The following is a 16,316-nucleotide window of genomic DNA, read 5'->3' as shown; positions in this document are numbered from 1 at the left end:
GGTGAAAGTGTGGTAGTCAGCATGTGTGATGGTATGGGGGTGTATTAGTGATTGTTGTAGGGTGAAAGTGTTCTAGGCAGCATGTGTGATGGTATGGGGGTGTATTAGTGATTGTTGTAGGGTGAAAGTGTGGTAGTCAGCATGTGTGATGGTATGGGTGTGTATTAGTGATTGTTGTAGGGTGAAAGTGTGGTAGTCAGCATGTGTGATGGTATGGGGGTGTATTAGTGATTGTTGTAGGGTGAAAGTGTGGTAGTCAGCATGTGTGATGGTATGGGGGTGTATTAGTGATTGTTGTAGGGTGAAAGTGTTCTAGGCAGCATGTGTGATGGTATGGGGGTGTATTAGTGATTGTTGTAGGGTGAAAGTGTGGTAGTCAGCATGTGTGATGGTATGGGTGTGTATTAGTGATTGTTGTAGGGTGAAAGTGTGGTAGTCAGCATGTGTGATGGTATGGGGGTGTATTAGTGATTGTTGTAGGGTGAAAGTGTGGTAGTCAGCATGTGTGATGGTATGGGGGTGTATTAGTGATTGTTGTAGGGTGAAAGTGTGGTAGTCAGCATGTGTGATGGTATGGGGGTGTATTAGTGGCCAAGGCATGGCTAACTTACACATCTGTGAAGGCACCATTAATGCTGAAAGGTACATACAACATATGTTAACATCCAAGCAACGTTATCATGGACGCCCCTGCTTATTTCAATAAGACAATGCCAAGTCAGGTGTTACAACAGCGTGGCTTCATAGTAAAAGAGTGTGGGTACTAGACTGGCCTGCCTGTAGTCCAGATATTGAACATGTGTGCAGGCTAAAATATGAGGCAGGAGACTGTTGAACAACTTAAGCTGTACATCAAGCAAGAATGGGAAAGAATTCCACTTCAAAAATGTGTCTCCTCAGTTACTGAGTGTTGTTCAAAGGAAAGGCCATGTAACACACTGGTAAAAATGCCTTTTTTAACATGTGTTGCTGCCATTACATTCTAACTTCATGATTATTTGCAAAAAAGAAGAAAAAGTTTGTCAGTGTGAAGATGAAATATCTTGTCTTTGCAGTCTTTTCAATTGAATATAAGATGAAAAGGATTTGTTGTATTCTCTTTTTATTTACTATTTACACAAGCTGACTACTTTACTGCTTGTGTACTTTGTACATTCATATACAGTACATGTACACACATATAAAGCTTGCACATATGTGCATACATATAAACAAATATTTAATATATACATACACATACATATACACACATACTAGGGTTGTCGCCTTATCAGTATTTAGTACCGGTAACAAAATGTATTTTGATATTTTTCTAAATAAAGGGGAGCTCCAAAAATGTCATTATTGCCTTTATTGTAACAACAAATCTTAGATGAAAGGGAATAAGCGGTAGGAAATGGATGGATGGATGGATGAAACATATGTTTATTATTGTCATTTAGTCCTTCAATCAAATGTTGAACATACTAGACAACTTGTCTTTTAGTAGTAAGTAAACAAACAAAGACTCCTAATTAGTCTGCAGTAACATATTGTGTCATTTATACACCTATTATTTTATACACATTATGAGGGACAAACTGTAAAAATGGATTATTAATCTACTTGTTCATTTACTGTTAATATCTGCTTATTTTCTATTTGAACATGTTCTATCTACACTTCTGTTCAAATGTAATAATCACTTATTCTTCTCTTCTTTGATACTTGACATTAGTTTTGGATGATACCACACATGTAGGTATGGATCATGTCGATACCAAGTAGTTACAGGATCATACATTGGTCATATTCAAAGTCCTCATGTGTCCAGGGACGTATTTACTGAATTTAGAAACATAATATGAATTTAAAAAAAAAAGGAAATAAGATTTTGTGACGCTAAAAAATATCAATGTAATCATTGTAGTATCGACTAGATACACTCTTGTACTTGGTATCATCACAGTGGATGTCAGGTGTAGATCCACCCATGGCATTTGTTTACATTGTGACGCTGGTGAGCTACGGTGTGTAGTGAAGCATGTTTAGCTATTCCTCGTCCTCCAGTGATAATGTTACTTGTAAGAAACTTTATTTGTCGCCATGGAGACCAGGATTAGTGATTTAGAAGTAGCTAAAACACTGTGGATGGATGTTAGCTGCATGTCTTAAAGCAGCTCTTCCTAATGGTGTTTCAGTGTTAGAACTTCACCTTTATCTTGACTTTTTACACCAAAATGCAACCATTCTCCCTTTTCTGTCTACACACTGTGTCTGCTTGGAAGTACTCTGTGTGTGCGCGCTGCCATACATGCTCCTCTGCTGATAAAACTAACAATGTCACCACGTGACGACGACGCGATGTCATGCATGTTCAAAAAAGGGGAAGCGGTACTTTTCAAACAGAGTTGAGTAGCGATTATGATTCATTAGTACTGCGATACTATACTAGTACTGGTATACTGTACAACCCTAATACATACATATACATATACATACAGTACACACACACACACACAGAGATAGCCCCGCCCCCGGCCAAATTCTTTCAAACCAATGTGGCCCCCAGGTCCTAAAGTTTGGGGACCCCTGAGATAGACGAGGGCGCCTGAAGAAAAAAAGGGTGAATGTTGTTGTTTACATCAGCAATAATAGTCAAGGACGCAGGCGAGCACAAGGGATTATGGGAAAGCATGAGGTAGTGACCATCACGCACGCCCTTATTTGGTCATGCTCCCCACGCAGCCTGCTCATTGGACAGCCAAGAGGATGGAGGGCGCTTGGAGCAAGATGGAACATTCCAGTTGGAGGGAGAAGAAAGAGGAAGTGGAAGTGGAAGTGGACACTCCCATGGCGAGGAAGAGGAGATGAAGAAGGTCAGCGAGGAGACAAAGAAGATGGCCGTCCTCTCCTCCAGACGCCTCACAGCGCCGTCACTTGGTCTCCGTCAGCACGGGGGCGGGCACCGGCGAGGGCCGCGCTCGGCTGAGCTCCGCCCCCGCTGTCGGAGCGCCGGCTGCGGACGCCAGACTGCAGGGCGTGGCGGGCACACCTGGAGGGGGCGGAGTCACAATTGATGGTTTGTGTCTCAGGAGGCAAACTCAAGCAGTTCAGGAAAACACAACAATACAATACCAACAATACTAAAACACAATACAAATACTACAAAAACAACACAAAAACAATACTAAAACTATACAAACACGATACAAAGACAAAACAAAAATAATACTAAAACAATGCAAACAATACAAAAACGCTACAAACACAATACAAACAACACAACAACAATAGAACAATATAAAAACAATACAAGAACACTAAAAACTACACAACAATACAAAAACACTACAAACAATACAAAAACACTACAATCACAAAAACACTACAAACAACACAAAAACAATACAACATCACTACAAAAACAACACAACAACACAACAAACACAATACAACTAAACTACAAACAATACAAAAACACTACGAAAACACTCCAAACACTATACAACAACACTACAAACATAATACAAAAAATGTTGTTGGAATAATCATGTATATAAATATATTATCACACAACTTTAGTATGCTTAAAGTCTGTTGCTATATCCATCCATCCATCCATTTCCTGCCGCTTATTACCCTTGGGGTTGCTATAGTTATTAGCTATTGTGCTCAAGTTAGACTTTTGTATCTATGCAAGGACGAGACTTCTTGTCTGAGGGGTGGCCTCAGCCGCAGATGTTATCTTTGTTTTAGCCCGCTAACAGCCGAGGACTTCAAGGACCTCAATGAAGATAGGATGACAGCACCCAGACGAAGCAGAGACAAGGCCAAATCACAAGGCCCTCAGCACATTCCGTCACGTGTTGTGCATACTGGACCTGCTTTACATAATATATGTGACCACTCCTTTTAGACGCAGCCTCAGTGATGTTGACTGTGGAACTCTGAATAAACAGAAGGACGCGGGGGCTGAACCTCAGTGCGTAGGGTGAGACTGTGACTAAGTGTGCAGCTCCATGCGTTCTCCTCATGAGCTAAATTGAACTCTGCCTCTGCATGATTCCTTGCTTTTTGTCTGATTAATAGATGTCATCAGTGACACACTACAATAGATGTCATCAGTGACACACTACAAAAACAGCACAAACACAATTCAAAAACACTACTCACACAATACAAAAACACTACAAACACAACACAAAAACAATGCAATAACACTACAAACACAATACAACAACACTACACACACAACACAAAAACACTACAAACAATACAAAAAGACTACAAACAATACAAAAACACTACAAAACACAAAAACAATACAAACAATAAGAAAAACACTGCAAACACAAAAACACTACAAACAACACAAAAACAATAAAAAAAAATTAAAAAAACTTCAAACAATACAAAAATATGTCAAATGCAAGGGACAGAAAATTAAGGCACAAAGTGTGAACAAATCAAAAAAGTCCAACTACTATTACTACTATTATTACTACTCCTACTCCTACTACTATTATATCTATTACTACTACCACTACTACTACTACTACTACTTTAAAGTTAAAGTACCAATGATTGTCACACACACCCTTGGTGTGGCGAAATTTATATTACTACTACTACTAATAATACTATTTATATTACTACCACCACCACTACTACTACTACTACTGCTACTACTACTATTAATATTACTACCACCACTACTACTACTACTACTACTACTTTAAAGTTAAATTACCAATGATTGTCACACACACCCTTGGTGTGGCGAAATTTATATTACTACTACTACTAATAATACTATTTCTATTACTACCACCACCACTACTACTACTACACCTGCTACTACTACTATTTCTATTACTACCACCACTACTACTACTACTACTACTACTACTACTACTTTAAAGTTAAAGTACCAATGATTGTCACACACACCCTTGGTGTGGCGAAATTTCTATTACTACTACTACTAATAATAATACTATTTCTATTACTACCACCACTACTACTACTACTACTACTGCTACTACTACTATTTCTATTACTACCACCACTACTACTACTACTACTACTACTACTTTAAAGTTAAATTACCAATGATTGTCACACACACCCTTGGTGTGGCGAAATTTCCATTACTACTACTACTAATAATACTACTATTTCTATTACTACCACCACCACTACTACCACTACTACTATTTCTATTACTACCACCACTACTACTACTACTACTACTACTGCTACTACTACTTTTTCTATTACTACCACCATTACTACTACAACTGCAACTACTACTATTTCTATTACTATCACCACTACTACTACAACTACTACCACTACTACTAGTACTACAACAACTACTACTATTATTACTACTACCACCACCAATACCACCACTACTACTATATGAATAATAAGAAGATGATGGTGACAGTTTGATCATTTCTACTACGGTACAATCAAACAGCAAATACAATACTTACAGTATCAACACTTTTTAGGGCGCAACAAAAACCAGAAGGACACACCCAGGGTCGTAATTAGGATGCAACAAATGCCAAAGTCCAAATATGGTGGTCAAGAGGAGCTTTGAAATCCCGTTTTTCCCAGCACCATTCCACATGGTGATGGACAAGTCACCTGTCTCAATGACTATGCTCAACTTACGCCTACTAAACTATTTACACATTCCTTTACTTCAACCCCGTCAAGGATTTCAACTCAAGACTTTCTGCCTTGCAGCGCATGTCACGCACTTCACACAAAACACTTCACACCACCTGACCCCATCTGACCACACCTGACCACACCTGACCCCATCTGACCACACCTGACCCCATCTGACCACACCTGACCACACCTGACCACACCTGACCACACCTGATCCCAGGGATGAAGAAGTGGACTTCACAGTGTAACCTTGTAGCGGCACATGAGCAAAGATGCTACATTGAGAGAGTCTCTCATGTTACCTTCTTCCAGAAGAAGTGGTGAGGACATGACTTGGATGGATGCTCGTTAGAGACATGAACACACCACCAACTACACACTACTGCCATCTACTGTCTGGGACTTGACACTGCACCACCTGACACTCACACACCTGACACTCATACACCTGACACTGCACCACCTGACACTCACACACCTGACACTGCACCACCTGACACTGCACCACCTGACACTGCACCACCTGACACTCACACACCTGACACTGCACCACCTGACACTCACACACCTGACACTCACACACCTGACACTCACACACCTGACACTCACACACCTGACACTCATACACCTGACACTCACACACCTGACACTCATACACCTGACACTGCACCACCTGACACTGCACCACCTGACACTGCACCACCTGACACTCACACACCTGACACTCATACACCTGACACTCATACACCTGACACTGCACCACCTGACACTCACACACCTGACACTCATACACCTGACACTCATACACCTGACACTCATACACCTGACACTCATACACCTGACACTGCACCACCTGACACTCACACACCTGACACTCATACACCTGACACTCATACACCTGACACTGCACCACCTGACACTCACACACCTGACACTCATACACCTGACACTCATACACCTGACACTCATACACCTGACACTGCACCACCTGACACTCACACACCTGACACTCATACACCTGACACTCATACACCTGACACTGCACCACCTGACACTCACACACCTGACACTCATACACCTGACACTCACACACCTGACACTCATACACCTGACACTCATACACCTGACACTGCACCACCTGACACTCACACACCTGACACTCATACACCTGACACTCATACACTTGACACTCACACACCTGACACTCACACACCTGACACTCATACACCTGACACTCACACACCTGACACTCATACACCTGACACTCATACACCTGACACTGCACCACCTGACACTCACACACCTGACACTCATACACCTGACACTCATACACCTGACACTCACACACCTGACACTCACACACCTGACACTCATACACCTGACACTCACACACCTGACAATCACACACCTGACACTCACACACCTGACAATCACACACCTGACACTCACACACCTGACACTCACACACCTGACACTCACACACCTGACACTCATACACCTGACACTCACACACCTGACACTCACACACCTGACACTCATACACCTGACACTCACACACCTGACACTCACACACCTGACACTCACACACCTGACACTCACACACCTGACACTGCACTTAGCACAACTTGAAGTACGCCAAGAAAACATGAGATGTGAGCAAGAAAAACAAGAATATTTATAAACACAAACCAAAGTACCCAACATGTTAATACAAGAAGAGTAGTCACATGTACAACATGTTAATACAAGTAGTCACATGTACAACATGTTAATACAAGTAGTCACATGTACAACATGTTAATACAAGTAGTCACATGTACAACATGTTAATACAAGTAGTCACATGTACAACATGTTAATACAAGTAGTCACATGTACAACATGTTAATACAAGTAGTCACATGTACAACATGTTAATACAAGTAGTCACATGTACAACATGCTAATACAAGAAGAGTAGTCACATGTACAACATGTTAATACAAGTAGTCACATGTACAACATGTTAATACAAGTAGTCACATGTACAACATGTTAATACAAGTAGTCACATGTACAACATGTTAATACAAGTAGTCACATGTACAACATGTTAATACAAGTAGTCACATGTACAACATGTTAATACAAGTAGTCACATGTACAACATGTTAATACAAGTAGTCACATGTACAACATGTTAATACAAGTAGTCACATGTACAACATGTTAATACAAGTAGTCACATGTACAACATGTTAATACAAGTAGTCACATGTACAACATGTTAATACAAGTAGTCACATGTACAACATGTAAATACAAGTAGTCACATGTACAACATGTTAATACAAGTAGTCACATGTACAACATGTTAATACAAGTAGTCACATGTACAACATGTTAATACAAGTAGTCACATGTACAACATGTTAATACAAGTAGTCACATGTACAACATGTTAATACAAGTAGTCACATGTACAACATGTTAATACAAGTAGTCACATGTACAACATGTTAATACAAGTAGTCACATGTACAACATGTTAATACAAGTAGTCACATGTACAACATGTTAATACAAGTAGTCACATGTACAACATGTTAATACAAGTAGTCACATGTACAACATGTTAAAACAAGTAGTCACATGTACAACATGTTAATACAAGAAGTCACATGTACAACATGTTAATACAAGTAGTCACATGTACAACATGTTAATACAAGTAGTCACATGTACAACATGTTAATACAAGTAGTCACATGTACAACATGTTAATACAAGTAGTCACATGTACAACATGTTAATACAAGTAGTCACATGTACAACATGTTAATACAAGTAGTCACATGTACAACATGTTAATACAAGTAGTCACATGTACAACATGTTAATACAAGTAGTCACATGTACAACATGTTAATACAAGTAGTCACATGTACAACATGTTAATACAAGTAGTCACATGTACAACATGTTAATACAAGTAGTCACATGTACAACATGTTAATACAAGTAGTCACATGTACAACATGTTAATACAAGTAGTCACATGTACAACATGTTAATACAAGTAGTCACATGTACAACATGTTAATACAAGAAGTCACATGTACAACATGTTAATACAAGTAGTCACATGTACAACATGTTAATACAAGTAGTCACATGTACAACATGTTAATACAAGTAGTCACATGTACAACATGTTAATACAAGTAGTCACATGTACAACATGTTAATACAAGTAGTCACATGTACAACATGTTAATACAAGTAGTCACATGTACAACATGTTAATACAAGTAGTCACATGTACAACATGTTAATACAAGTAGTCACATGTACAACATGTTAATACAAGTAGTCACATGTACAACATGTTAATACAAGTAGTCACATGTACAACATGTTAATACAAGTAGTCACATGTACAACATGTTAATACAAGTAGTCACATGTACAACATGTTAATACAAGTAGTCACATGTACAACATGTTAATACAAGTAGTCACATGTACAACATGTTAATACAAGTAGTCACATGTACAACATGTTAATACAAGTAGTCACATGTACAACATGTTAATACAAGTAGTCACATGTACAACATGTTAATACAAGTAGTCACATGTACAACATGTTAATACAAGTAGTCACATGTACAACATGTTAATACAAGTAGTCACATGTACAACATGTTAATACAAGTAGTCACATGTACAACATGTTAATACAAGTAGTCACATGTACAACATGTTAATACAAGTAGTCACATGTACAACATGTTAAAACAAGTAGTCACATGTACAACATGTTAATACAAGAAGTCACATGTACAACATGTTAATACAAGTAGTCACATGTACAACATGTTAATACAAGTAGTCACATGTACAACATGTTAATACAAGTAGTCACATGTACAACATGTTAATACAAGTAGTCACATGTACAACATGTTAATACAAGTAGTCACATGTACAACATGTTAATACAAGTAGTCACATGTACAACATGTTAATACAAGTAGTCACATGTACAACATGTTAATACAAGTAGTCACATGTACAACATGTTAATACAAGTAGTCACATGTACAACATGTTAATACAAGTAGTCACATGTACAACATGTTAAAACAAGTAGTCACATGTACAACATGTTAATACAAGAAGTCACATGTACAACATGTTAATACAAGTAGTCACATGTACAACATGTTAATACAAGTAGTCACATGTACAACATGTTAATACAAGTAGTCACATGTACAACATGTTAATACAAGTAGTCACATGTACAACATGTTAATACAAGTAGTCACATGTACAACATGTTAATACAAGTAGTCACATGTACAACATGTTAATACAAGTAGTCACATGTACAACATGTTAATACAAGTAGTCACATGTACAACATGTTAATACAAGTAGTCACATGTACAACATGTTAAAACAAGTAGTCACATGTACAACATGTTAATACAAGTAGTCACATGTACAACATGTTAATACAAGTAGTCACATGTACAACATGTTAATACAAGTAGTCACATGTACAACATGTTAATACAAGTAGTCACATGTACAACATGTTAATACAAGTAGTCACATGTACAACATGTTAAAACAAGTAGTCACATGTACAACATGTTAATACAAGAAGTCACATGTACAACATGTTAATACAAGTAGTCACATGTACAACATGTTAATACAAGTAGTCACATGTACAACATGTTAATACAAGTAGTCACATGTACAACATGTTAATACAAGTAGTCACATGTACAACATGTTAATACAAGTAGTCACATGTACAACATGTTAATACAAGTAGTCACATGTACAACATGTTAATACAAGTAGTCACATGTACAACATGTTAATACAAGTAGTCACATGTACAACATGTTAATACAAGTAGTCACATGTACAACATGTTAATACAAGTAGTCACATGTACAACATGTTAATACAAGTAGTCACATGTACAACATGTTAATACAAGTAGTCACATGTACAACATGTTAATACAAGTAGTCACATGTACAACATGTTAAAACAAGTAGTCACATGTACAACATGTTAATACAAGAAGTCACATGTACAACATGTTAATACAAGTAGTCACATGTACAACATGTTAATACAAGTAGTCACATGTACAACATGTTAATACAAGTAGTCACATGTACAACATGTTAATACAAGTAGTCACATGTACAACATGTTAATACAAGTAGTCACATGTACAACATGTTAATACAAGTAGTCACATGTACAACATGTTAATACAAGTAGTCACATGTACAACATGTTAATACAAGTAGTCACATGTACAACATGTTAATACAAGTAGTCACATGTACAACATGTTAATACAAGTAGTCACATGTACAACATGCTAACATGCTAACATGCTAATGTCGACATTTGTGACTCACATTCCTTGCGTGGAGCGGCCATGTTGTCGTCCAAGGATGACGTCTCTCCCGCATTCTGGTTCAGAGCCGGCCGGCTGTGGTCCACCTGGTTTGGACTCCGGGTCACCTTCTGGCTCAGCCTGTGTGGGTTGGAGGCGTCCACGCTGCTTGCCATGCTGCTGCCAAGCTGCAGCCGCCTCATGTGGCGAACCACCGCCGTGGCGTTGAACGCTTGCTGGGGAACAAACACCAAATCAATAGTCGAGTGATGAGTCTTTCACCACTAAGTAGTCCTGAGGGACTACAACCTGAACACCACTAAGTAGTCCTGATGGACTACAACCTGAACACCACTAGTAGTCCTGATGGACTACAACCTGAACACCACTAAGTAGTCCTGAGGGACTACAACCTGAACACCACTAAGTAGTCCTGATGGACTACAACCTGAACACCACTAGTAGTCCTGATGGACTACAACCTGAACACCACTAAGTAGTCCTGATGGACTACAACCTGAACACCACTAGTAGTCCTGATGGACTACAACCTGAACACCACTAGTAGTCCTGATGGACTACAACCTGAACAACTTACCCTCCATTTGCTCTTGGCGAAGTTCTTCTTCATCTGCCGGCTAACAGACTCATGGATGTTCTTGCACAGGGCAGTGTCCCCCGAGATCCTGACACACACACCACGGTTGTTAGCTTGACTCTGTGTGTGTGTGTGTGTGTGTGTGTGTGTGTGTGTGTGTGTGTGTGTGTGTGTGTTGCCCACCAGGGATGCCGCAGTGCCTCCTCACAGGTGAAACGCTTGCTGGGGTCTTTCTCCATGAGGTTGCTGATAAAATCCTTAGCTGCACAAATGTTCAGAAGAAGAAAGATGTTAGAAAAAAACCAACACCGACTTTTACACACAAACATGCTTGTTGGTCCCCTAGATCAGTGGTTCTCAAATGGGGGTACGTGTACCCCTGGGGGTACTTGAAGGTATGCCAAGGGGTACGTGAGATTTTTAAAAAATATTCTAAAAATAGCAACAATTAAAAAATCCTTTATAAATATATTTATTGAATAATACTTCAACAAAATATGTGGAGGCTGCAAGGCTAACAGTTAGCATGCTAGCCAGATAGCGTCAAGTAGCAACAAAATGATCTGAAATAAAGAAAGTTAAAAAAGTTAAAGTAGCAATGATTGTCTCACACACACTAGGTGTGGTGAATGTGTCCTCTGCATTCGACCCATCGCCCTTGTTCACCGTCTGGGAGGTGAGGGGAGCAGTGAGCAGAATCATTTTTGTTGACTTAACCCCCAATTCCAAGCCTTGGAATGTGATCATGTTTTGTTTTAGTCATGTTCTGTTTGTTTTTTGGCCACTCGGTTCCTGTTTTTGCACTTCCTGGTTTGTTTTGTCACCGTGACTACCCATGAGTTTTCACCTGTCCTCATGTCTCAGACCTGTTTTCTCTAATCAGCACAGTCTTATTTAAGCCTGTCTGTTTCTGTTGTTCGTCCTGGCAACATCGTCCTCCATCACCTGCTACGCACCTTGTAATCCATGCCAACAATCCATGTCCCGTTCTCGTTCCGTTCCAAGTAAGTTTTCATGTTATTTATGCCACAGTGCAAGTTTTTGTTTTATGTTCATAGTTTTGCCTTAGAGCGAGTTTTGTTTTCACAGCCAAGTTTTTGTACCGCCATTGTGCACGCCTTTTGTTTGCCTTTTTTTGTGCACTTATAGTGTTAAAATAAAAGATGTATTTACCTTCATGCCATCTCCGGTCCAAGTTCACTTGCATCTCGGGAAAACAACCACCTCATAGTCCAAGTATTGACAGGTAATGGCTCCCATTTTTATAGTCTTTGGTATGACTCGGCCGGGGTTTGAACTCACAACCTACCCATCTCAGGGCCGACACTCTAACCACGAGGCCAATAAGCTAGCGAAGAGTAAAATGCTAACAATAGCATGTGGACAGTTGGTATTTGTGAAATCTCAATAAGACGCTGAGGTGCAAACCTGCTAAAACAGCTCAAAAGTAGAGCATGCTAAGATGCTAACTGTAACAAGTACCAGTGGGAACTCCATTCACCAACGCCTCTCCACATATCTTCTTTTTGCTTTACCAATGTTTCCATGGCGCCAGATATGCCTCTCCATGCAAACTCCCTCTGTCACATCATGTTTACATCCCCTACACACTGCTGTGGCCATTTTACATCATGTTTACATCCCCTACACACTGCTGTGGCCATTTTACATCATGTTTACATCCCCTACACACTGCTGTGGCCATTTTACATCATGTTTACATCCCCTACACACTGCTGTGGCCATTTTACATCATGTTTACATCCCCTACACACTGCTGTGGCCATTTTACATCATGTTTACATCCCCTACACACTGCTGTGGCCATTTTACATCATGTTTACATCCCCTACACACTGCTGTGGCCATTTTACATCATGTTTACATCCCCTACACACTGCTGTGGCCATTTTACATCTTGTTTACATCCCCTACACACTGCTGTGGCCATTTTACATCATGTTTACATCCCCTACACACTGCTGTGGCCATTTTACATCATGTTTACATCCCCTACACACTGCTGTGGCCATTTTACATCATGTTTACATCCCCTACACACTGCTGTGGCCATTTTACATCATGTTTACATCCCCTACACACTGCTGTGGCCATTTTACATCATGTTTACATCCCCTACACACTGCTGTGGCCATTTTACATCATGTTTACATCCCCTACACACTGCTCTGGCCATTTTACATCATGTTTACATCCCCTACACACTGCTGTGGTCATTTTACATCATGTTTACATCCCCTACACACTGCTGTGGCCATTTTACATCATGTTTACATCCCCTACACACTGCTCTGGCCATTTTACATCATGTTTACATCCCCTACACACTGCTGTGGCCATTTTACATCTTGTTTACATCCCCTACACACTGCTGTGGCCATTTTACATCTTGTTTACATCCCCTACACACTGCTGTGGCCATTTTACATCATGTTTACATCCCCTACACACTGCTGTGGCCATTTTACATCTTGTTTACATCCCCTACACACTGCTGTGGCCATTTTACATCTTGTTTACATCCCCTACACACTGCTGTGGCCATTTTACATCATGTTTACATCCCCTACACACTGCTGTGGCCATTTTACATCATGTTTACATCCCCTACACACTGCTGTGGCCATTTTACATCATGTTTACATCCCCTACACACTGCTGTGGCCATTTTACATCATGTTTACATCCCCTACACACTGCTGTGGCCATTTTACATCATGTTTACATCCCCTACACACTGCTGTGGCCATTTTACATCATGTTTACATCCCCTACACACTGCTGTGGCCATTTTACATCATGTTTACATCCCCTACACACTGCTGTGGCCATTTTACATCATGTTTACATCCCCTACACACTGCTGTGGCCATTTTACATCATGTTTACATCCCCTACACACTGCTGTGGCCATTTTACATCATGTTTACATCCCCTACACACTGCTGTGGCCATTTTACATCATGTTTACATCCCCTACACACTGCTGTGGCCATTTTACATCATGTTTACATCCCCTACACACTGCTGTGGCCATTTTACATCATGTTTACATCCCCTACACACTGCTGTGGCCATTTTACATCATGTTTACATCCCCTACACACTGCTGTGGCCATTTTACATCATGTTTACATCCCCTACACACTGCTGTGGCCATTTTACATCATGTTTACATCCCCTACACACTGCTGTGGCCATTTCCAAGAGCTTCAAGACTAGAGACTCTCGTGTGGAGTTTATTTCCACACCTGTCGCACCTGAGAGAGCATCTCAGACATGACTTGGTGTGGTCAGAAACACTCCAAAAGTAGCCAAACTCTCACGGTCTTCCTGATTAGCTTTGAGTTGGTGGACAACCACTCAGCAACCTTCATTTTGAGGATTTTATCAACAAAGGGAGTTTTGTTCCTTAGCAGATGGTTAATAAGCGGAGCTTTATTTCAGCGAAGGAGAAGACACTACCGGGACACAAGCCGATGAAGGATGGCCTCACACCGCTAGTTTATGCTAACGCTACATGAAACCACTGCTGCTTTATAACTCCCAAACTCCCAAAATGTTCAACAATGCCACACATATTCCAAGAAAATGTCAAATTTATTCAGTTTTTTTTTTCTTTTTGGTTCTTGAGCGTATTAACAAGACGTGTTCAGTGTCGAAATTTAAGCTTGATCCAATGTTGTTGTGTTTCTGGGATAAAAAGAGATCATTGAGCTATTATTGTTAAGGTTTAAACAGGGGGAGATGACGGCAGACTGACACCAGGTGGCAGTAAACTCCAAATACTTCTTTTATATATCGATTAATCAGATACATATACAGTATAATAATCAAACAATAGAAAACATCCTAAGGAAATGGAGTGTAAACTAGATCCAAAAGGGAATGGGTGACAGACTATGTGAAGTATTTAGCTGAGGTGTGTGTTACCAAATGTTGTGAAGAGATGAAGAACAAGGAAGTCCGTGGGGCAGGCAGAGGATCCAAGGTGAACGAGAGGCGTCGAGAGAAAACAGGTCCAAGCGGGAGGTCGAGAATCCAAAAGGACAGTCCAGGAGGCAAGGGGAACAACAGGGGATCACAGGAGAACACGGGGAGCGTCATGTACAGAAGACTATACTCCGGCCAGCGATGGCAGGTAGTTCAGGCTTAAGAAGGCAGATCGCTCATTAAGGATAGGTGTGTTGATTGCTGGGAAATGATTGCACCTGGTGGCTGCTGCAGGGCGGAGACGCGCCTGGCGCGTCCTTGGATATAAGCAGCCGTGGGCGTGTCCCGAGGAGCGCACAGAAGAATGAGCGGCATTGGCAGGAGTCCGAGCCGTAACAATTATCCCCTTATGCTGGACATATAAATATTATATATATATATTAAAAATGTGTTTAAAATGCTAGCCTGCTAATATTAGCATGCATCAAGTACCAACATATGACTGAGGTGTATCCCTTCAAAAATTTGCTTTAAAAAAAGCTAGCATACTAATGTTAGCATGCTAACAGGTATCATTGGTCAAGTAACACATTATTTGATGCTGAGGTGCAACATTAGCAATAAAAAAGCTAGCATGCTAATATTAGAATGTTACCAATGCTACCAGCTGGGACGTTA

The 16,316-nt window shown here is 40.1% G+C and overlaps 1 protein-coding gene across 1 annotated transcript in view; it reads right to left on the bottom strand.

Annotated features, from left to right (window-relative positions):
- Positions 1-1,085: 1,085 nt before the first annotated feature.
- The window catches only part of LOC133561243 (calcium/calmodulin-dependent protein kinase type 1D-like), a 102,950-nt gene continuing 87,719 nt past the window's right edge, over positions 1,086-16,316 (bottom strand). The window contains exons 8-11 of the mRNA XM_061914582.1: positions 11,868-11,946; positions 11,685-11,772; positions 11,109-11,322; positions 1,086-3,034 (exon numbers count right to left, since the gene is read on the bottom strand). Of these exons, the coding sequence (XP_061770566.1) occupies positions 2,916-3,034; positions 11,109-11,322; positions 11,685-11,772; positions 11,868-11,946 (500 nt within the window). The 3' untranslated portion in view covers positions 1,086-2,915. The remainder of the gene's footprint in view (positions 3,035-11,108; positions 11,323-11,684; positions 11,773-11,867; positions 11,947-16,316) is intronic.

Source organism: Nerophis ophidion, linkage group LG10 (genome assembly GCF_033978795.1).
Source record: "Nerophis ophidion isolate RoL-2023_Sa linkage group LG10, RoL_Noph_v1.0, whole genome shotgun sequence".
NCBI lineage: Eukaryota > Metazoa > Chordata > Actinopteri > Syngnathiformes > Syngnathidae > Nerophis > Nerophis ophidion.
Note: the sequence above shows the minus strand (reverse complement) of the source record. Positions and strands in the feature narration are given on the sequence as shown.